This window comes from Brachycentrus maculatus, unplaced genomic scaffold (genome assembly GCF_059751285.1).
Source record: "Brachycentrus maculatus isolate JH-2025_06_01 unplaced genomic scaffold, ASM5975128v1 h1tg000475l, whole genome shotgun sequence".
Taxonomy (NCBI): Eukaryota; Metazoa; Arthropoda; class Insecta; order Trichoptera; family Brachycentridae; genus Brachycentrus; species Brachycentrus maculatus.
In genome coordinates, this window is record NW_028281222.1 from 744,605 (window position 1) to 765,168 (window position 20,564).

The window sequence follows — 20,564 nt, forward strand, 5'->3', positions numbered from 1 at the left end:
AGGAAAACCGAGAAAAACATGGCACGATCAAGTATGCCAAATACTTAAAAGTGGTCAGGTTAGGAGTCGTAACAATCGGCGGGTATGTATGAGGAGATGCATGAACGTGGAAGAGGCGAAGAATGTTTGCAAGGACAGAGTGGTGTGGCGCTTTATTCTCTCTGCCTATCCCTGCGGGGAAGCGGCGTGATGGTTAGTTAGTTAGTTAGTTAGTTTAGATAAAGAAACTGTTAGCTTCGAAACCGGTAGACATTATAATTAAGTTATAATAAAATATTTATAGTGATTTTAAAACAAAGTTACATTTTAATTATATGATACATATATTATTTTGTAGCGTAAACAATTATGAAGAATACAAAAAAAATAATACTAAAAGGAGAACACACAAAAAATATACTTTCAAAACATTATTATATCGTAGTCATACAAGAGAAAGTGACCAAGTGCATTTTTTACAAAAACGTGATCATTGACTATTTGATATGTTACTAGCTTAATATTGCCCAGAAAAAATCTCAAAGGATTTTAAACATGGAAGTATAATATATTAGAAGTATAAAAAATTACCTACTGCATTGATGTTTATTTTCTTGCCAAGTAAAAGTGACTTAAATGGCCTTCCTGAACGTTTTAAGTTTTGTTAGTTGGTCATTTTCTCCTGTACGACTGCGATATTAATAAATGGTCAAATGTTAAAATCCCCGCTTTCCTTACATAGTGCCAATCCAAACAAATTCCCTGGGATTCCCCACAGTTTGGGGAACTTCCCACATACTGGCAACCCCGGTATGATGATTTTATTTATTATTTTTAGTGGGTTGGAGACACTCCAAGAGAACAGACGCCATTCTCTTTTCTTCGCTTCTGTCAATCTTAACGAGATGGTGATGTGTCTGGAAGATCTGATTAACTACTTTGCACAGCCGGAAGAAGACATGGGTGTGTATATCCTTAAATTCTTTCTTCTTCTTTTTCCATGTTCGCTCCCTAGGTGGAGCATATGGCCAACACGAGTCGTCTCCAAGTCACTCTGTCACGCGCCATCTCCTTGGCTTCCTCCCAGGTCAGTCCGGCGTCTCGAAGTTCCGCTGAGTATAGTCGGTGAATGGTCGTCAGCGGCCTTCCGGGGCGCCGGAATCCTCGGGGTCGGAAGAAGAGACATGAGGGGTTGATGCCCTCAGGTGGCATTCTAAGGACATGTCCCAACCATGTCCACCTTCTTCTTTTCAGGACTTCCAGTATGAGGGGCTGTTGGGTTCTTCTCCTCACATCGTCATTCCTGACGAAGTCATACCACTTTATACCCAGTATTCGCCTCAGGCATCTATTTTCAAAACTTGCTAGTTTCTTGCTTTGAGCTTTGGTGAGGTATCCTTAAATTACCATAACCTATCTCCGATCTTATACTGTGAACTAAATAATGTTTACAGCATTTCGAGTGTGTCCAAATACTTGTTCATAAATCTGGGTTTCTCCACTTGGGAGTTATTTTACATTTTGGACATCTCAACGTAGATGTTGATTAACAACCCTTGATGTTGAGTAACCAGCGCATCGAAAGGGTCGAGAGTTTCAAGTACTTGGGAGTGTACACGACTGAAAATGGCAGCCTTCAAAAGGAACTGGGAGTGCGATTAGGACTGCAGGGTCCGCATTTAACAGTATGAAGGCTGTCTGGAGATCGGATTTATACTCGGTGAAGACCAAATGCCGCCTATACAATGCCTGCATTGCTCCTGTTCTCTTATACGGCTGTGAAACATGGCACCTTACAAGGGCCCAGAGCAGCCGTGTACTGAGCTTCGAGAATAGGTGTCTGCGGAGAATTTTAGGCGTGCGGTGGTTTGACTTTGTGAGGAATGAAGAGATAAGGCGTAGGACGCAGCAAATCTTGGTCACAACTGTCGTCAAGAAAAGGCGATTCAGTTGGCTTGGCCATGTACTCCGCATGCCTCCTGAGAGCCTTAATCAAGCTTGCCTCTTTTACAAGGCATCAGGTTCGCGCCGCCCAGGACGACCACTGCTGACAATTCGTCGGCAGTTCTCGTCAGAACTTGAATCTGACTTGGGAGGATGCAAGGGAGCTGGCAGTCGACAGAAAAGCCTGGAGACAGTTTGTGGACTTCATTTGCTCCACCTAGGGAGCGGATATGGTTTAATAATAACAACATAGATGAAGAAGAATATGAGGGTCTGGGTGTTTGGAGGGCTCACAACTTATCATAGGCTGGTTAAGCTAAAATAAAAGCTTTCTAAATCCAATCATAGATGGCTGTTGTGAATTCAATCAAGAAACATCATAAAATTGATCATATAGGTATGACTTTCATGTGTGGTTGTCATTCATGGATGGAATGTTGAATGTTACACTTGTAAAGTGATCACTCAACTAGCCTATGACAAGTCGTAAGCCCTGCGAATATAAATCACTCTCAACTGGACAAACCCAGATCTGTGATCATTGATTTGGATAAACTGAAAAATGTTATGGATAAAATCTTCTTCTTCTTCTTCTTTTGCCTTCTGTCCTCCAGTGCTGGGTGTGAGCCTTTTCTTTATCCTTCCATTTCCTCCGGTCGGTTGCTGATTGCAACCAATTTTTACCCCCCCACAGCGACTATGTCGTCGGACCATCTTTTTCAAGGTCTTCCGACGCCTCTTTTATTCTCCCAAGGTCCAAATTTTACAGGTCCATCTTTTCATTTCCCGACATCCATATGCTTCTTCATCTTTGTTGGGATATCAATATAAATAACTTCTAATTAGACTGTTTCCACAACAAAGTGGTTAGCATGCAAGGCTACCATACTTGAGGTCCCGGGTTCGATTCCTAAAAGGGTCAAAATAAATATTAGTGATTCTTCAGTCTAATTAATATGATCCTGGACTGGTACCTGAAGCGGAAGGCTGATCACCTTTCCGTGTATTTAACGATCAAGATAACACTGCTTCTAAACGATGCAGTGCCCTATGCACCATCAGGTGCGGATAAGGTTTAGAAAAATAAAAGTTTGGCAAACCCAGATTTGTGATAAACTGTAAAATGTTGTGAATAAAATAACTGATCATAATTGATTACTTTTTTATGTTTATATTTCCAGAACACGAAGAGAAACAGAACAAATTCCGCGCTCTCCGCAATCGCCAGGATCTCTTCCAAGAGGAAGGCATCCTCAATCTGATCCTGGAGGCCATAGACAAGATCAACGTCATCACCTCCCAGGGCTTCCTGGCCGGCTTTCTGGCCGGAGACGAATCCGGCCAGAGCTGGGAGATGATCTCCGGATATCTCTACCAACTCTTGGGTGAGGATGCTGTAACGAAATTGTATTGGATGATTTTATGATAGTTTTTTTTATTATTTTATTTTAAATTCTTTTGCATTATACAAACATGACATAAATTCAAATACAAAAAATATGAATAGAATATAAATACAAAAAAAGATCCCACAAAGGCATGACCTGTGTGTGGGTATACAATATAATTTAGGTCACAGTAAAGGGCACTGGCAAGAATACAAAAGGTATTATAAGTAGAAATAGAATAATAGTGTTTTTATAAAATACAAAAAATACTTGGCAAATATTTGATAATGTCTTGATAAGATGAAACGCGTCACAATATACATCATTGTATATATTTAAATAAAAAAATATCTTCTTCAAACCCTTATCCGCACCCCAATGGTGCATAGGGCACTGCATCATATAAACACTATGTTATCTTGATCGTTAAAACACGAAGAAAAGGTGATCAGCCCTCCGCTTCAGGTACCAGTCCAGAGTAATATTGAATAAATATTAGAGTGAAAACATCATTTAAATTTATTTGACCCCCCGCTGGGAAAAGGAACCCGAGACCTCCTGAACGGTAGCCGAGGATGCTGACCATTACACTAAGTAAAAGTAGAGTCAATCCAATAACCTTGTTTAATTTTGGATATATTACACAAAAATTTATAAACGAGACATTTAAACTTACGTAGCACACTGTTTTATTTTTTAAATTTAAAATGTGCTTATTAATTTTTTTTCAATTCCAGCTGCCATTATCCAAGGCAACCACACAAACTGCGCCCAGTTTGCCAACTCCAATCGCCTGAACTGGCTGTTCTCCCGTCTGGGCTCTCAGGCGTCCGGAGAAGGTACAGGAATGTTGGACGTGCTGCATTGCGTGTTGATTGATTCACCTGAGGCGCTCAACATGATGAGGGTAAGTCAAAAACCCAACTTCTTAGGCCATTCAAGTCAATTTTCAGGGCCACTCAGATGCTGATGTCATTTGTTGGGTTTTGAGCCATGTATCGTCATTTCTCAAAACATTGAAAATGTATGATGAGATGCCTGAATGTATGAAGAGTGTAGAGAGTCTGAAAGAATTTAAAAATAAATGTTTTGTTTACTGTACGTTTATATGAAGCAGTGCCCTATGCACCATTGGGGTGCGGATAAGGGTTTTATTATTTTTCTTATTTTACTGTAAGAAGATGTAAATATATATAAAGGATGTAAATTAAGTGTAAATAATAGTTTGTAAAAACTAACTAACTAACTTACCATCACGGCGCTTCACCGCAGGGGTAGGCAGAGAGAATAGAACGCCACACCACCCTGTCCTTGCAAATATTCCTCGCCTCTTCATGCATCATGCATCTTCTCATACATACCTGACGATTATTACGACTCCTGACCCGGCAGCTTTCAAGTATTTGACATACCTGACTCTATTGCCAATTTCCCAATTCAATTTTATTGAGATGTCATTATAAAAACCATATTATTTTTTGACATCTCATTAGAGATGAAGAAGAATATGGAAGTCTGGGCATTTATGGGGCTGACGACCGTCATAGGCTAGTTTAAGTGATCACTTTACACACGTATAGCATTCACCAATTCTACCCATTATTGACAACCACACTACTCAAATTCTTGGAAGTTCTATACATATATGAACCAATTTAGAAACCTTGTTCTTGAATCACTAGAGACATCTATTGGTGGGATGTAAAGAAGCTTTTTACTAAGCAAAAACTCTTATATTAGTATGTGAGGTCCGCATCCTGGATTATAATCACACATATGAGAAACGCCAGAAAATACGATTTTCATTTTTATTATTTAAGCTTATAATTTGACCAGATAATGATAAAATGTTGTAAATAATAGCCATCTTTTCTTGGCAGGACGAACACATCAAAGTCATCATCTCTCTCTTGGAGAAGCACGGAAGAGATCCAAAAGTCCTGGATGTGTTGTGCTCCCTTTGCGTGGGCAACGGGGTGGCTGTGCGCTCTTCCCAGAACAACATCTGCGACTACCTGCTGCCTGGAAAGAATCTGCTTCTTCAGACGCAACTTGTGGACCACGTCTCCAGGTATATTACATGTTGATCTTACCTTATCTAGGTCTTGAGAGTGAGCTATGATGCAGAGGGAGGTCACAGGAGACCCGATATCGCTCACTCCATAAGAATGTCATAAATAAAAACAGACTCAGAAACAAATAAACAAAGCTGCAGTTATATCCGGATGCCTCAGAAACTCGGTGTATAGGAGCAAACACATGAGAATAGAAAGTAAAATGAAAATATACAAAACATGTGTTCGACCAATAGCCACTTATGGGATTGAGGCAAGAGCCGATGCTTCCAGAACGAAATCTCGACTTGGAACCTCCGAGACGAAGACTCTCCGATCCATAACCGGAAACACATTGCAAGACCGAGTAAGGAATACCGACATCCGGAGCATGTGTAAGACGGAGGATATCGTGAGGTGGGGACGACAACGAAGGCGATACTGGAATGATCATATAAACAGAATGTCAGAAGACAGACTTCCACATATCGCCCTCCAAGGCAACCCTGAAGGACGCAGACCCCCAGGCAGACCTCCGAAAAGATGGAAAGACAGCTGGGAGTCAGTATCCCAAGAACAACATGCGGAGGCACAAACAGATCCCTAGGATCTACAAAAAGAAGAAGAAGAAGATAAATAAAAAATTGACAATTTTCAGTTATGCATGTTTTCGAATGCCCAGAAAATGTACTTTATCCCAGCAAAAGAGGCATATTTTTAAATTAATATTTACCCGCTACAGGGCAGAAAGTGTTGTTTTTGCATTTTGAAGAAAAGGTGATGTTTAATTATTTTTTCAAATATACTTAATATTTTTCAAATGCAGAAAAAACCTTCAGGTTTTACCTAAAAAGATCTGTTGCACAGTAATAAATTCAATAAGTGGCTTGATATTTATTTTTAATACATTGTGTTATATTTTTAAACTTTAAAAGTGTTATAAAAAATAAAGTTTTTTGATTTATGACGTTCTTGAAAAGAGTGAGCGATATGGTTGCTGTTAAATAAGGGATGCAAGATCCCTCGACTTCTTCTTGGCCCATGTGGCCTGTTTTTAAGAGGGATTAGCCTCCTGCTATGTCAATTCCCAGCTGCCGATCCATCTCTGGCGATCTGCCTGGGAGTCATCTACCTTGGAATTGGCCGTACAGTACAATGTGGGGGGGAGTCTGGATGGTTCCATTCTCCTCGAGAGGTCGAGTCAAATCAATTTGCAATTCTAGTACACTTTGATTGTAATTTTAGACATTTATTAAATTACGGGTACATTCAGAAACCTTATGCACACTTATTCATTCATTTCAAACCCTTATCCGCACACAATGGTGCATAGGGCACTGCATCATATAAACGCAGTGTTATCTTGATCTTGATCAGTTTAGGTACCAGTCCAGGGTAATATTGAATAAATATTATAGTAAAAAAAAACATTTTTATTTCTTAGACCCCCCTCTGGGAATCGAACCCGGGACTTCCAGAACGGTAGCCGAGCGTGCTCGCCATTACACTACGAAGGCGGACTTACATAAGGATATTATTCATTGTCAAAAAATCTTTTTCGTAAAATTTATAATAAAAAAAGTCGAAAATAATAATTACACCAATATGCTAATTTTTTGTCCATTTTCTTTGCAGCGTTCGTCCCAACATTTTCGTTGGCAGAGTGGAAGGATCTGCAGTATACCAGAAGTGGTATTTCGAGGTCACCATGGACCATATTGAAAAGACAACACATATGATGCCTCATCTTAGGATCGGTTGGGCCAACACAAGCGGGTAAGTGTCCATTTCATTGATCCATATCTGTTCCGTATGAGAAACATATCGCTCATTCAGTTCAATAATGAGGTTTTTTTTTAAAACTAGTTAAATAGTTCAAAATGTGCGAAAAAACTATTTTATCGAGAAAAACTTGGACAGAATTGATTTTATGGTGAAATTCTGCGAGATAGCGCAAGTGTCATTGTACTTCTTCTTCTTCCTCTTTATAAAGGACTAACTAACTAACTAACCATCAAGCCGCTTTCAACAGGGGAAGGCAGAGACAATAGAATGCCACGCCACACCACTCTGTCTTTGCAAACATTCTCCGCCTCTTCCACGTTCATGCATCTCCTCACACATACCCGCCGATTGTTACGACTCCTAACCTGACCACTTTCAAGTATTTTTGGCATACCTGATCGTGCCATGTTTTTCTCGGTCTTCCTCTGCTCCTTTTTTCAATTACATTCGCCTCATAAATTTGTTTTATCGTTCTTTCCTCACACATTCGTTCCACATGTCCAAACCATCTCAACACACCTTTCTTAATTTTATCGATAATGCTTATCTTAGCCTTGCATTCTTTCCTTATTTCATCATTCAAACATCTATCATACATCGTTATGCCACACATTCGTTTGAGGGATCGCATTTCGACTGCATTCAGTATGCTTTCATCCTTCTTTTGCCAACTCCATGCTTCGCTTTCATACATAAGGGTTGGAACCAGAAGTTCGTTGTGTACTGCCAGTTTAGCTTTCGCTGATAGATTTTTATTTGCTGAAACTGATTTTAGTGCACCATTCACTCTGTTCCCAGCATTCACTCTCTTTTCTACATTTTCTGGGCATTCCGAAAACATGCTCCACTGAAAATTGTCGATTTTTGATTTATGACGTTCTTGAAAGGAGTGAGCGCAATGTACTTCACTATTTTGGCCCTTGTAAGGTGCCACGTCCAACCAACTTAGGAAACAAAAAAACGATGTTTACAATGATGTCGGTAACGACGAAACCCGGTCGCTGGTCAAATAAAAATAATGTGGAAAAGCTAAAAATATTGGTTTTAATCTAATAATATATTAAAATGCAATTCCGTCACGAAGTGTCAGTGGATAATATAAATGTATGATATTATTTTTTGACATCTCATCAAAGATGAAGAAGAATATGGAAGTCTGGGCATTTACGGGGCTTACGACCGTCATAGGCTGGTTTAAGTGATCACTTTACACACGTGTAACATTCACCAATTCTACCCATTATTGACAACCACACTACTCAAATTCTTGGAAGTTCTATATATATGAACCAATTTAGAAACCTTGTTCTTGAATCACTAGAACTTCACTAGAGACATCTATTGGTGAGATTTGAGACATCTATTTGGACACACTCAAAATGTTGTAAATGTATGATGTTTACAAATTACAAAAAATGTGGTTTAATTATGTTTTTCTTCTTCCCTTTTTTAGATATGTCCCATATCCTGGAGGCGGAGAGAAGTGGGGTGGAAATGGCGTCGGGGATGATCTGTATTCCTTTGGTTTCGACGGAGCTTATTTGTGGTCTGGCGGAAGAAAAACACTAGTCAACCAGACACACACAACGGAACCATATATCAGAAAAGGTAAAGATGAAGAATGACTTTCAACAATTGAACAGTTCAGAGAACAATCATTATAGTCTAACCTTGAGTTCTTTGAGGACATTCACTCGGAGGGTCTGTCCTTCCCGCTGACCTCTTACCAATGAACTCCCAAAGTGTCAATAGTGCGGTCGTAAAGCATTTTAAAAAGTATGGCGTTAAGTAACTTAGTTACTAAGTAAGTAAAAACGTTTAAGTAACTTCAAGTAAAATCATTAAAAAAACATCTAAGTAACGTCAAGTAAAATCATTTAAAAAACCTTTAAGTAAAATCATTACAATGGTATGTATCACTCAATTTTGGGTGCTTTACCAATGAAAAAAAAATCATCAGTCATTTTAAAAAGAAAAAAACCTATATGAAAAAATTATTATGCCTGGACATTCTATGTATGTCGATATGTCATCTATGTATGTCATTATATCAATAAAAATCCTTAAAAAAACTAACTAACTAACCATCACGCCACTTCTCCGCAGGGGTAGGCAGAGAGAATAGAGCGCCACACCACTCTGTCCTTGCAAACATTCTTCGCCTCTTCCGCGTTCATGCATCTCCTCATACATACCCGCCGATTGTTACGACTCCTAACCTGACCACTTTCAAGTATTTGGCATACCTGATCGTGCCATGTTTTTCTCGGTCTTCCTCTGCTTCTTTTCCCACTAACATTCGCCTCATAAATTTGTTTTACCGTTCTTTCGTCACTCATTCGTTCCACATGTCCAAACCATCTCAACACACCTTTCTTAATTTTATCGATAATGCTTATCTCAGCTTTGCATTCCTTCCTTATTTCACTATTAATAATTTTATTTTAGGTGATGTCATCGGTTGTGCTCTGGACTTGACTATTCCGAGTATAACATTCATGTTCAACGGGCAAAATGTCTGCGGCAGTTTTGGCAACTTCAACCTTGACGGAATGTTCTTCCCGGTCATCAGCTGCTCCAGCAAATTGAGGTTAGTTTTTGGTATGTAATAAGATTAGGATAGGATTGTATGTAATAGGATTATTTTGTCCGCCTCCGTAGTGTAATGGTCAGCATGCTCGGCTACCGTTCTGGAGGTCCCAGGTTCGATTCCCAGGGGGGGGTCAAATAAATTTAAGTGATATTTTCACTTTAAACTTTATTTAATATTACCCTGGACTGGTACCTGAGGCGGAGGGCTGATCACCTTTCCTTCATGTGTTAATGATCAAGATAACACTCCGTTTATATGATGCAGTGCCCTATGCACCATTGGGGTGTGGAAAAGGGGTTGAATGAATAAGATTAGGGAAGATGTTCTGTGATAACTCGCTAGTATTTTGACTTTGGTTAAATAAATAAGTATTACTGGGTAGCTCTAAGTGTGTGACTGGTTTCGAGGAGAGACGAATCTAGAATGCCGCTTGCCAGACTATGCGGGTATATGCACATTTGCGGTCATGCTGTTGTCACCTCTGTGTCACCAACATACCCACATTCTTTACAGTTTTCATCGAACATTTTGCTGCCTATTTTGGCAACTATAATTCTGATCATTCATTGGCTACCTTTCTGCTGGTATTTTGGCAACTATAACTGTGATCATCCATTGGTAACCTTTTTGCTGGTATTTTAACAACTATTGCTGTGATCATCCATTGACAACCTTTGGCTGGTATTTTGGTAACTATTACTACTATCATCCATTGACAACCTTTCGGCTGGTATTTTGGCAATTATTAATGTGATCATCCGTTGACACCCTTTCTGCAGGTGTTTTGGCAACAATTATTGTTGTCATCCATTGAAAACTATTCTGCTGGTATTTTGGCAACTATTATAACGATCATCTGTTGACAGCCTTTCTGCAGGTATTTTGGCAACTTTTATTGTGATCATCCATTGACAACCTTTCTGCAGGTATTTTGGCAACTATTATTGTGATCATCCATTGACAACCTTTCTGCAGGTATTTTGGCAACTATTATTGTGATCACCCATTGACAACCTTTCTGCTGGTGTTTTGGCAACTATTATTGTGATCATCTATTGACAACCTTCTGGGCAATCCATACCCATAACGAAGAGTTGATAGACCCAATACCAAGTTATGAAATAGCCTTCAATGCATAGTTCCGGGTATATATAATATGTCTTCTAGTTGTGTAGAATAATCTATATATGAGGAAGAATATGCAGTTCTGGGCATTTACGGGACTAACGACTGTCATAGGCTAGTTTATGTGATTATTTTTCTTGTCTGTAACTAACTACTCAAGAGACTACTCAAATTCTTGGGTGTTCTATATATATGATCCAATTTTGAAACTGTGGTCGTCAATAATGGGTAGAATTGGTGAATGTTACATGTGTGTAAAGTGATTACTTAAACCAGCCTATGACGGTCGTCAGCCTCGTATTTTTGAGGCATTTGCCCAGACTCCCATATTCTTCTTCATCTTTGATGAAGTGTTAAAAAAAAAAAAAATAATAAAACCCTTATCCGCACCCCAATGGTGCATAGGGCACTGCGTCATATTAACGCAGTGTTATCTTGATCGTTTACACATGAAGGAAAGGTGATCAGCCCTCCGCTTTAGGTACCAGTCCAGGGTAATATTGAATAATTATGACAGTGAAAAATCACTTATATTTATTTTACCCCCCTTGGGAATCGAACCCGGGACCTCCAGAACGGTCCTCCAGAGGAAAAATTATTTGAGAAATAAATTAGCTTATGACGTAATCAGCCTCATAAGTCCTGTATATAACCAGACTTATTGTCGTATTGTTTCTAGTTGCCGCTTCCTCCTGGGCGGCGAGCACGGCCGTCTGCGCTACGTGCCCCCAGTGGGGACTTCTCCCCTCGTGGAGAGCCTCCTGCCTCAGCAGACCCTCGGCCTGGACCCGTGCTCCTACTTCGGGAACCTCAACAAGTGCGTGCTGGCCGGACCCTGGCTGGTGGAGGACGACACGGCCTTCGTGCCGACGCCCGTCGACACATCGATGGTGAGACGTGTTCCTTCATACTTGTCACAGAACTCCAACCCCAACCCCAACCCCATCCCCATCCCCATCCCCATCCCCATCCCCATCCCCATCCCCATCCCCATCCCCATCCCCATCCCCATCCCCATCCCCATCCCCATCCCCATCCCCATCCCCATCCCCATCCCCATCCCCATCCCCATCCCCATCCCCATCCCCATCCCCATCCCCATCCCCATCCCCATCCCCATCCCCATCCCCATCCCCATCCCCATCCCCATCCCCATCCCCATCCCCATCCCCATCCCCATCCCCATCCCCATCCCCATCCCCATCCCCATCCCCATCCCCATCCCCATCACCATCACCATCACCATCACCATCCCCATCACCATCCCCATCCCCATCCCCATTCATATCCCCATCCCCCTTGACTTGCCCTTTTCTGTAGCTCATTATGCTCGTTGAAGGAAGCCACTTTGTCATTTTTGTTCATGAGAGGTTCCACTGTTAATTTAAATTTAATAATTTAAACTTGTTTCGATTTCTTTCAGATAACTCTCGCCACGTACATCGAACAAATCCGTGACAAGTTAGCTGAGAACATCCACGAAATGTGGGCCATGAACAAGGTGTGTTTTTACCAAATCCTAGAGATGTGGGTAACTGTTACTAATGGGTAACTGTTACTAATGGGTAACTGTAACACATACAAAATTTTGACCGTAAAATAACTGTTATAACGAATCATATTGAACGACAAAAATGAGTAAATAGTTTGTGAGCTATTATCCTGATGTTTCTTCTGTTTAGATCGAAGCAGAATGGTCCTACGGAGACCGAAGGGATGATATGCACAAAATACACCCCTGTTTAGTGCAATTTGATAAGCTGCCAGCAGCCGAAAAGAAATACGACAGTCAGTTGGCTGTGCAAACTCTCAAGTAAGTACTTCAATATTACCTGGTTCTATTGTCTACGAATAACACCTTTTTATTTTTTTTATTTTAAAACTAACTAACTAACCATCACGCCGCTTCCCCGCAGGGGTAGGCAGAGAGAATCGAACGCCACACCACTCTGTCTTTGCAAACATTCTTTGCCTCTTCTACATTCATGCATCTCCTCATACATACCCGACGATTATTACGACTCCTGACCCGGCCGCTTTCAAGTATTTGACATACCTGATTGTGCCAAGTTTTCCTCGGTCGTCCTCTGCTTCTTTTTCCAACTACATTCGTTCCATAAATTTGTTTAACCGTTCTTTCTTCACTCATACGCTCCACATGTCCAAACCATCTCAACACACCTTTCTTAATTTTATCGATAATGCTTATCTCAGCCTTACATTCTTTCCTTATTTCATCATTCGAACATCTATCAAACATCGTTTTGCCACACATTCGTCTGAGGGATCGCATTTCGACTGCATTCAGTCTGCTTTCATCCTTCTTTTGCCAACTCCATGCTTCTTTATTTTTTATTTATTTATTTATTTTTCAAAACATATTACATACATAAGTCATACATATAATATTCCTGATGAGGTCCTCACCAAAAAGTTACAATTTGAACTTAAAAATCCTTTAAATGCAAATCTGTTCTGTTTACTGTATTCTATCAAAATCTTAATCAAAGTTGCGACAAAACGCGACCAATCCTGTGTTAAACCAATATGAAATTAAACGTAATAATTTAATTTTGTGAACAAGTATTTGGACACACTCAAAATGTTGTAAATAAATCGTCTGGTTAAATTATAAGCTTAAATAATAAAAATGAAAATGGTATTTTCTGGCGTTTCTCATGTGTGTGTGATTATAATCCAGGATTCGGATCTCACATACTAATATAAGAGTTTCTGCTTAGTAAAAAGCTTCTTTACATCTCACCAATAGATGTCTCTAGTGAAGTTCTATTGATTCAAGAACAAGGTTTCTAAATTGGTTCATATATACAGAACTTCCGAGAATTTGAGTAGTGTGGTTGTCAATAATGGGTAGAATTGGTGAACGTTACACGTGTGTAAAGTGATCACTTAAACCAGCCTATGACGGTCGTCAGCCCCGTAAATGCCCCATATTCTTCTTCATCTTTGATGAGATGTCAAAAATAATATGTAATAATTTAAAATCATTACTTGAAATTATTTATAATGGCAATGTAACGTTTTGGTGAGGACCTACACATATGGTCATCTGAGAAGTCTCTCTGTGCAATTCTGAGTGGTTCTGAGAGGTCTGTCTGTGCAATTTATAGTTTTTTTTTTCAAAACATATTACATATTTATACATACAATATTCCCGATGAGTAATTTCCATTTTTCATTTTGGGACATGGGATTAAGGGTAACAAGACTGGAACACAAATAATAAAGTAACAAATAAGATTTTTTAAATAACCAAAACGAATAATAATAATAATAATAAAACCCTTATCCGCACCCCAATGGTGCGTAGGGCACTGCTTCATATAAACGCAGTGTTATCTCGATCGTTTACACATGAAGGAAAGGTGATCAGCCCTCCGCTTCAGGTACCAGTCCAGGGTAATATTGAATAAATATTATAATGAAAAAATCACTTATATTTATTTGACTTCCCCTGGGAATCGACCCGGGGCCTACAGAACGGTAGCCGAGCGTGCTGACCATTACACTACGGAGGTCGACGTCGAACTATTTAGTCAGAGTTTCTACCCATTTTTAATAATGAGTCGCCCAGGCTCACAGAAATAGTATGAAATTCAACTATTTTTGGAAATAATGAAAGCACAAATATTTTTCTTTTAAAAAAAATGTAATAATATTTTTTTTTTAACAAAAAACGTATTTAAATAATACAAAATACTTGGTAAATATACAATACATTTCCAATATATCGTTTCTACCTCTCTAATAAAGTAGATACTTGTGTTTAGTGAGGGAGTGCATTTTACATTTTTTTTTAGAAAGTAAAAGTAAATTAAACAAAGTAAATTTAAATTAAAATTAAAGTCCGCCTCCGTAGTGTAATGGTCAGTACGCTCGGCTACCGTTCTGGAGGTCCCGGGTTCGATTTCCAGGGGGGTCAAATAAATGTAAGTGATTTTTTAACTCTAATATTTATTCCATATTACCCTGGACTGGTACCTGAAGTGGAGGGCTGATCACCTTTCCTTCATGTGTTAACGATCAAGATAACACTGCGTTTGTATGATGCAGTGCCCTATGCACCATTGGGGTGCGGATAAGGGTTTGAATGAATGAAAATTTAAATTAAAATAATATATTCTTTCTTTTCTATTTACTGCACAGCGTGGCGGGATACAGCCGTGTCAGATTTTGGTCCTGTGGTTAACGTCCCAAACTATTGAGTCAGAGTTTCTAATAATAAATGATCTTTCCAGAACCATTCTAGCCCTCGGGTATTACATAAGCCTGGACAAGCCTCCAGCTCGCATAAAGAATGTGCGCCTCCCGAACGAGCCCTTCCTGCAGTCCAACGGCTACAAGCCCGCCCCGCTCGACCTGTCCGCGGTCACGCTGTCCCCCAAGATGGAGGAGCTCGTGGACCAGCTGGCTGAGAACACGCATAACCTGTGGGCCAAGGAGAGGATCCAGCAGGGGTGGACGTATGGCTTGAATGAGGTAAATATTGGACCAATCATTCAGGCAGAGAGATTAGAAACCCCACACCAATTTGTCTTAAAGAAGGCAGAGTGAATAGAGACCCCACATCGATCTGTCTTATAGAAGGCAGAGAGAATGGAAACTCCACATCTTTCTGTCTTATAGAAGGCAGAGTGAATAGAAACCCAACACTAATCTGTCTTATAGAAGGCAGAGTGATTAGAAACCCCACACCAATTTGTCTTATAGAAGGCAGATTGAATAGAAACCCAACATGAATCTGTCTTATAGAAGCCAAAAAAAATAGAAACTCCTCACCAATCTGTCTTATAGAAGGCAGAAAGAATACAGACCCCACACCAATCTGTCTTATAGAAGGCAGAGAGAATAGAAACTCCTCACCAATCTGTCTTATAGAAGGCAGAGAGAATACAGACCCCACACCAATCTGTCTTATAGAAGGCAGAGAGAATAGAAACTCCTCACCAATCTGTCTTATAGAAGGCAGAGAGAATACAGACCCCACACCAATCTGTCTTATAGAAGGCAGAGAGAATAGAAACTCCTCACCAATCTGTCTTATAGAAGGCAGAGAGAATAGAAACTCCTCACCAATCTGTCTTTTGAAGGCAGAGAGAATAGAGACCCCACAATAAGCTGTGTTATAGAAGGCAGAGAGGATAGAATCCCCTTACCAATCTGTCTCATAGAATTCAGACAGAATAGAGACCCCACACCAATCTGTCTTTTGAAGGCAGAGAGAATAGAGACCCCACACCAATTTGTCTTATAGAAGGCAGAGTGATTAGAAACCCCACACCAATTTGTCGTATATTTATTTAAACTTCATGTACACAAAATAAATAAGTTCATTGGCAGGCGGCTTATTGCTAAAAAGCAATATATTCCAACCAACCTTATAGAAGGCAGAGAGAATAGAAACCCCATACCAATGTCTTATAGAAGGCCGATCTCCTGGCTCCGGAATAACACTGTTCCGTGTATATCTGTTGTAGGGGAGAACCACCATGAAAAGAACATTCTTTATCTCCTTGCTGTAAATACAGAATCAATACACTATTGGCCAGTGTCGGATTAGAATTGGAGAATTGGATCTAGCTGACTAACTGAACTAACTAGCTACTAATCCCTTTCACTGCCTACACCGGGGCGCTTCTAGAAACTTGATGGTGGTTTTACAAACTTGTGTTTATTTAGATTGGCAGTGACAGAGACATTGAAAGCTATTACATGTAAACTCCCTGCTTACCCCTGTGGAAAGCGGCGTGACTGTTAGTTAGATAGCAAAATATCGAAATATTTTTGAACACAACCATCATACACGATTTACACACAACGAAGGTTTGATAGTCCCAAGAATAAACAATAAATATGGGAGTCCAACACTGCAATATATCGTACCAAACATTTTTAATTTGTTGCTGACGAATGTTAGAGGTCAAAATAAAATACGGAACAAAGGCAAAATAAAGGAATCGGTAAATGATCAAGAGTTAATTTTATAAAAATTGTAAAATGTTTATATTTGTGTCTATATTAGGTTAAAATCGTTAAAAACAATAAAAAATGTATTAAAAAAGAATTCCACCGACAAGACACACAAGGTGGCTTGATGAGTCTGTTTTTTAAAAAAAAAGTTCTGAATATGTAAAAATTGTGATTTAAATAAGTGTTTAATAATAATAATAAAACCCTTATCCGCACCCCAATGGTGCATAGGGCACTGCGTCATATAAACGCAGTGTTATCTTGATCATTTACACATGAAGGAAAGGTGATCAGCCCTCCACTTCAGGTACCAGTCCAGGGTAATATTGAATAAATATGACAGTGAAAAAATCACGTATATTTATTTTACCCCCTTTGGGAATCGAACCCGGGACCTCCAGAACGGTAGCCGAGCGTGCTGACCATTACACTACGGAGGCGGACAAAAGACAAATAAGTGTTTAGAAATAAATAAATAAAAAAAAGAAGGAATGGATATAAGAGAGACATCTTCATAGGAAAAAAATGTCCCAATTCTATGGGCTGTCTTGTATCCAGGTTCGACTGTACATCCAATAATGCTTTTTTTCTTCTTTTTTAGGACTCTGATATGAGAAGATCGCCTCATCTTGTGCCGTATTCCAAAGTAGACGATGCTATCAAGAAGGCGAATAGAGACACAGCTTCAGAGACTGTCAGGACCCTTCTCGTTTATGGGTACAATCTGGACCCGCCTACAGGGGAGCAACACGAAGGTATGCTAAATCTTCAACCATAGTCTAGAGCTTTAGAGGCACTCGCTGTGCTGCATGATACATTGTTTATTCTTGGACAAAATTATTCTAAAATTTGAGTCGAAGGCATCAGATCGTCTGGTCAAATTTGTTCCATCTGGTATATCCATTCATCACACTTTTAATACGTTTTTTTAAATATATATTAATCCGTATATTAAGCCGGTTTATGATTTTTTCATACATGATTTTAGTATTGTGGTAAAACCAAAGATTTTTTTAACTTAAATGAAATTTAAAAATACCTGAATGTCTCCATGATTTTTTTGTGGAGTGGGTAAAAATATGACTGGCAGCTAAAACATCACCCATCATCATTTTCTAGTTTCTTGTACCCAATAGTGCTAATGTCACATTATTTTCAATACCTTCTAGTTTCTTATATCCAATAGAGCTAATGTCACATCATTATCAATATGTTCTAGTTTTGTATACCCAACAGTACTAATGCTACATCATCCGTCATCATTCGATATCTTCTAGTTTATTTTAACCAACAGTACTAATACTACACCATCCATCATCATTCAATATCGTCTAGTTTCTTATCCCAACAGTACTAATAATACATCATCCATCATCATTCAATATCGTCTAGTTTCTTATACCCAACAGTACTAATACTACATCACCAAGCATCATTCAATATCGTCTAGTTTCTTTTACCAAACAGTGCTAATGTTACACCATCCATCATCATTCAATATCTAGTTTATCATTCAATGTCTAGTTTCTTTTACTTAACAGTACTAATGCTACATCATAAATCATCATTAAATATCGTCTAGTTTCTTATTCCCAACAATACTAATACTACACCATCCATCATCATTCAATATCGTCTAGTTTCTTATACCCAACAGTACTAATACTACATCATCAAGCATCATTCAATATCGTCTAGTTTCTTTTACCAAACAGTGCTAATGTTACATCATCCAATATCTTCTAGTTTCTTATACCCAACAGTACTAATACTACACCATCCATCATCATTCAATATCTAGTTCATCATTCAATGTCTAGTTTCTTTTACTAAACAGTACTAATGCTACATCATCAATCATCATTAAATATCGTCTAGTTTCTTATTCCCAACAATACTAATACTACACCATCCATCATCATTCAATATCTAGTTCATCATTCAATGTCTACTACTACTACTACTACCATCACGCCGTTTCCCCGCAGGGGTAGGCAGAGAGGATGGAACACCACACTCTTCTGTCCTGACATACACTCCTCGCCTCCTTCACATCCATACATCTAGTCATACATGCCCTCCGATTTCGCAGACTTTTGACACCGCCAGATTTTAGGTTCTGATTGATCTGATCATGCCAAGTCTTTTTCGGTCGTCCACGTTCTGTTTTCCCTCTCACATTCGCCACATATATTTTCATTCAATGTCTAGTTTCTTTTACCAAACAGTACTAATGCTACATCATCAATCATCATTAAATATCGTCTAGTTTCTTATTCCCAACAATACTAATACTACACCATCCATCATCATTCAATATCGTCTAGTTTCTGATACCCAACAGTGCTAATGTTACATCACCCATCATCATTTTCTAGTTTCTTCTACCCAATAGTGCTTATCTTACATATTTTTCAAATTTTTCTCTCTTTTTTGTGTGTATATTAGCTTAAAACCGTTAAAAACAATAAAAAATGTATTAAAAAAAAACTCTACCGACAAGACACACAAGGTGGCTTGATGGGTCTCTGCAAAAAAAAGTTTTAAATATGTTTACAATTTTGATTTAAATAAATGTATACAATTTATGTTCATAAAATAAATAATAAAAAAACATCATCCGGTAATTTCCTCACTATTTCAACATTGCGTTTCCAGCTCTTCTTGCCGAAGCCTCCAGGCTGAAGCAAGCTGCCTTCAGGACCCTGAGGGCCGAGAAGACCTATGCCGTCTCTTCGGGGAAATGGTACTTCGAATTCGAGATTCTCACTGCTGGCCCCATGAGGGTAGGTCGAATGTTATTGAATTACATATGTATAGTCATAAGAGAAATCTGAAACGTTGAAGATGTTGTACGATAAGGAAGAGAAAGAAGACGTTTCTGGAGGAATCGTGTGGGAAGAGCGAGTTGGGATGGAGTGGTGAGGATAGCAGCAGACAGCAGCATAAGAGCTAACAGACTGCCAGGAAGACCATCCAAACGATGGACAGACAGCTGGTCTTCCACCTCCCTTTGCGGGTATATACACAATTGGAGCTATGTCGTTGTCACCATTGTGTCACCTACATTCCTACATTTCTTACAGTTTTCATCAATGTTTTTTTGCTCCCTATTTTGGCAACTATCGTAATCATCTATTGAAAATCTTTTTGCTGGATTGTGATCATCTATTGAGAACCTTTCTGCTGGTATTTTGGCAACTATTATGATCATCTGTTGACAATCTTTTTGCTGATATTTTGGCAACTATTATGATCGTCCATTGACAACCTTTCTGTTGGTATTTTGGCAACTATTATGATCATCGATTGAGAACCTTTCTTCTAGTATTTTGGCAACTATTATGATCATCTATTGACAACCTTTCTGCTGGTATTTTGGCAACTATTATGATCATGGATTGAGAACCTTTCTTCTGGTATTTTGGCAACTATTATGATCATCTATTGACAATCTTTCTGCTGGTATTTTTGCAAGTATTGTGATAATTTTTTGACAACCTTTTTGCTAGTATTGTGAACTCTTTACGGCGCTTGTCCACTTCCTGAAATTCCGTGTAATTTTACAGTCTGGCACGTCAGTTAGCGTTTTAAAACTACGATTGGCTTGTGCTTTTGTCCATCTTTTTTCAGATCGGAGCTTTTGATCGGTGCGTGAACACGTTGCGTGTAAATTCGATCATGCTAAACTGTTGTAGTCACTTT

The 20,564-nt window shown here is 39.1% G+C and overlaps 1 protein-coding gene across 1 annotated transcript in view; it reads left to right on the plus strand.

Moving 5' to 3' along the window:
* The window catches only part of RyR (Ryanodine receptor), a 240,618-nt gene that overhangs the window by 57,287 nt on the left and 162,767 nt on the right, over nt 1–20,564 (plus strand). The window contains exons 14-26 of the mRNA XM_088272014.1: nt 818–942; nt 3,105–3,308; nt 4,049–4,218; nt 5,192–5,382; nt 7,001–7,141; nt 8,604–8,758; nt 9,599–9,740; nt 11,548–11,758; nt 12,292–12,369; nt 12,551–12,681; nt 15,128–15,368; nt 17,461–17,614; nt 19,518–19,645. Of these exons, the coding sequence (XP_088128140.1) occupies nt 818–942; nt 3,105–3,308; nt 4,049–4,218; nt 5,192–5,382; nt 7,001–7,141; nt 8,604–8,758; nt 9,599–9,740; nt 11,548–11,758; nt 12,292–12,369; nt 12,551–12,681; nt 15,128–15,368; nt 17,461–17,614; nt 19,518–19,645 (2,071 nt within the window). The remainder of the gene's footprint in view (nt 1–817; nt 943–3,104; nt 3,309–4,048; nt 4,219–5,191; nt 5,383–7,000; nt 7,142–8,603; nt 8,759–9,598; nt 9,741–11,547; nt 11,759–12,291; nt 12,370–12,550; nt 12,682–15,127; nt 15,369–17,460; nt 17,615–19,517; nt 19,646–20,564) is intronic.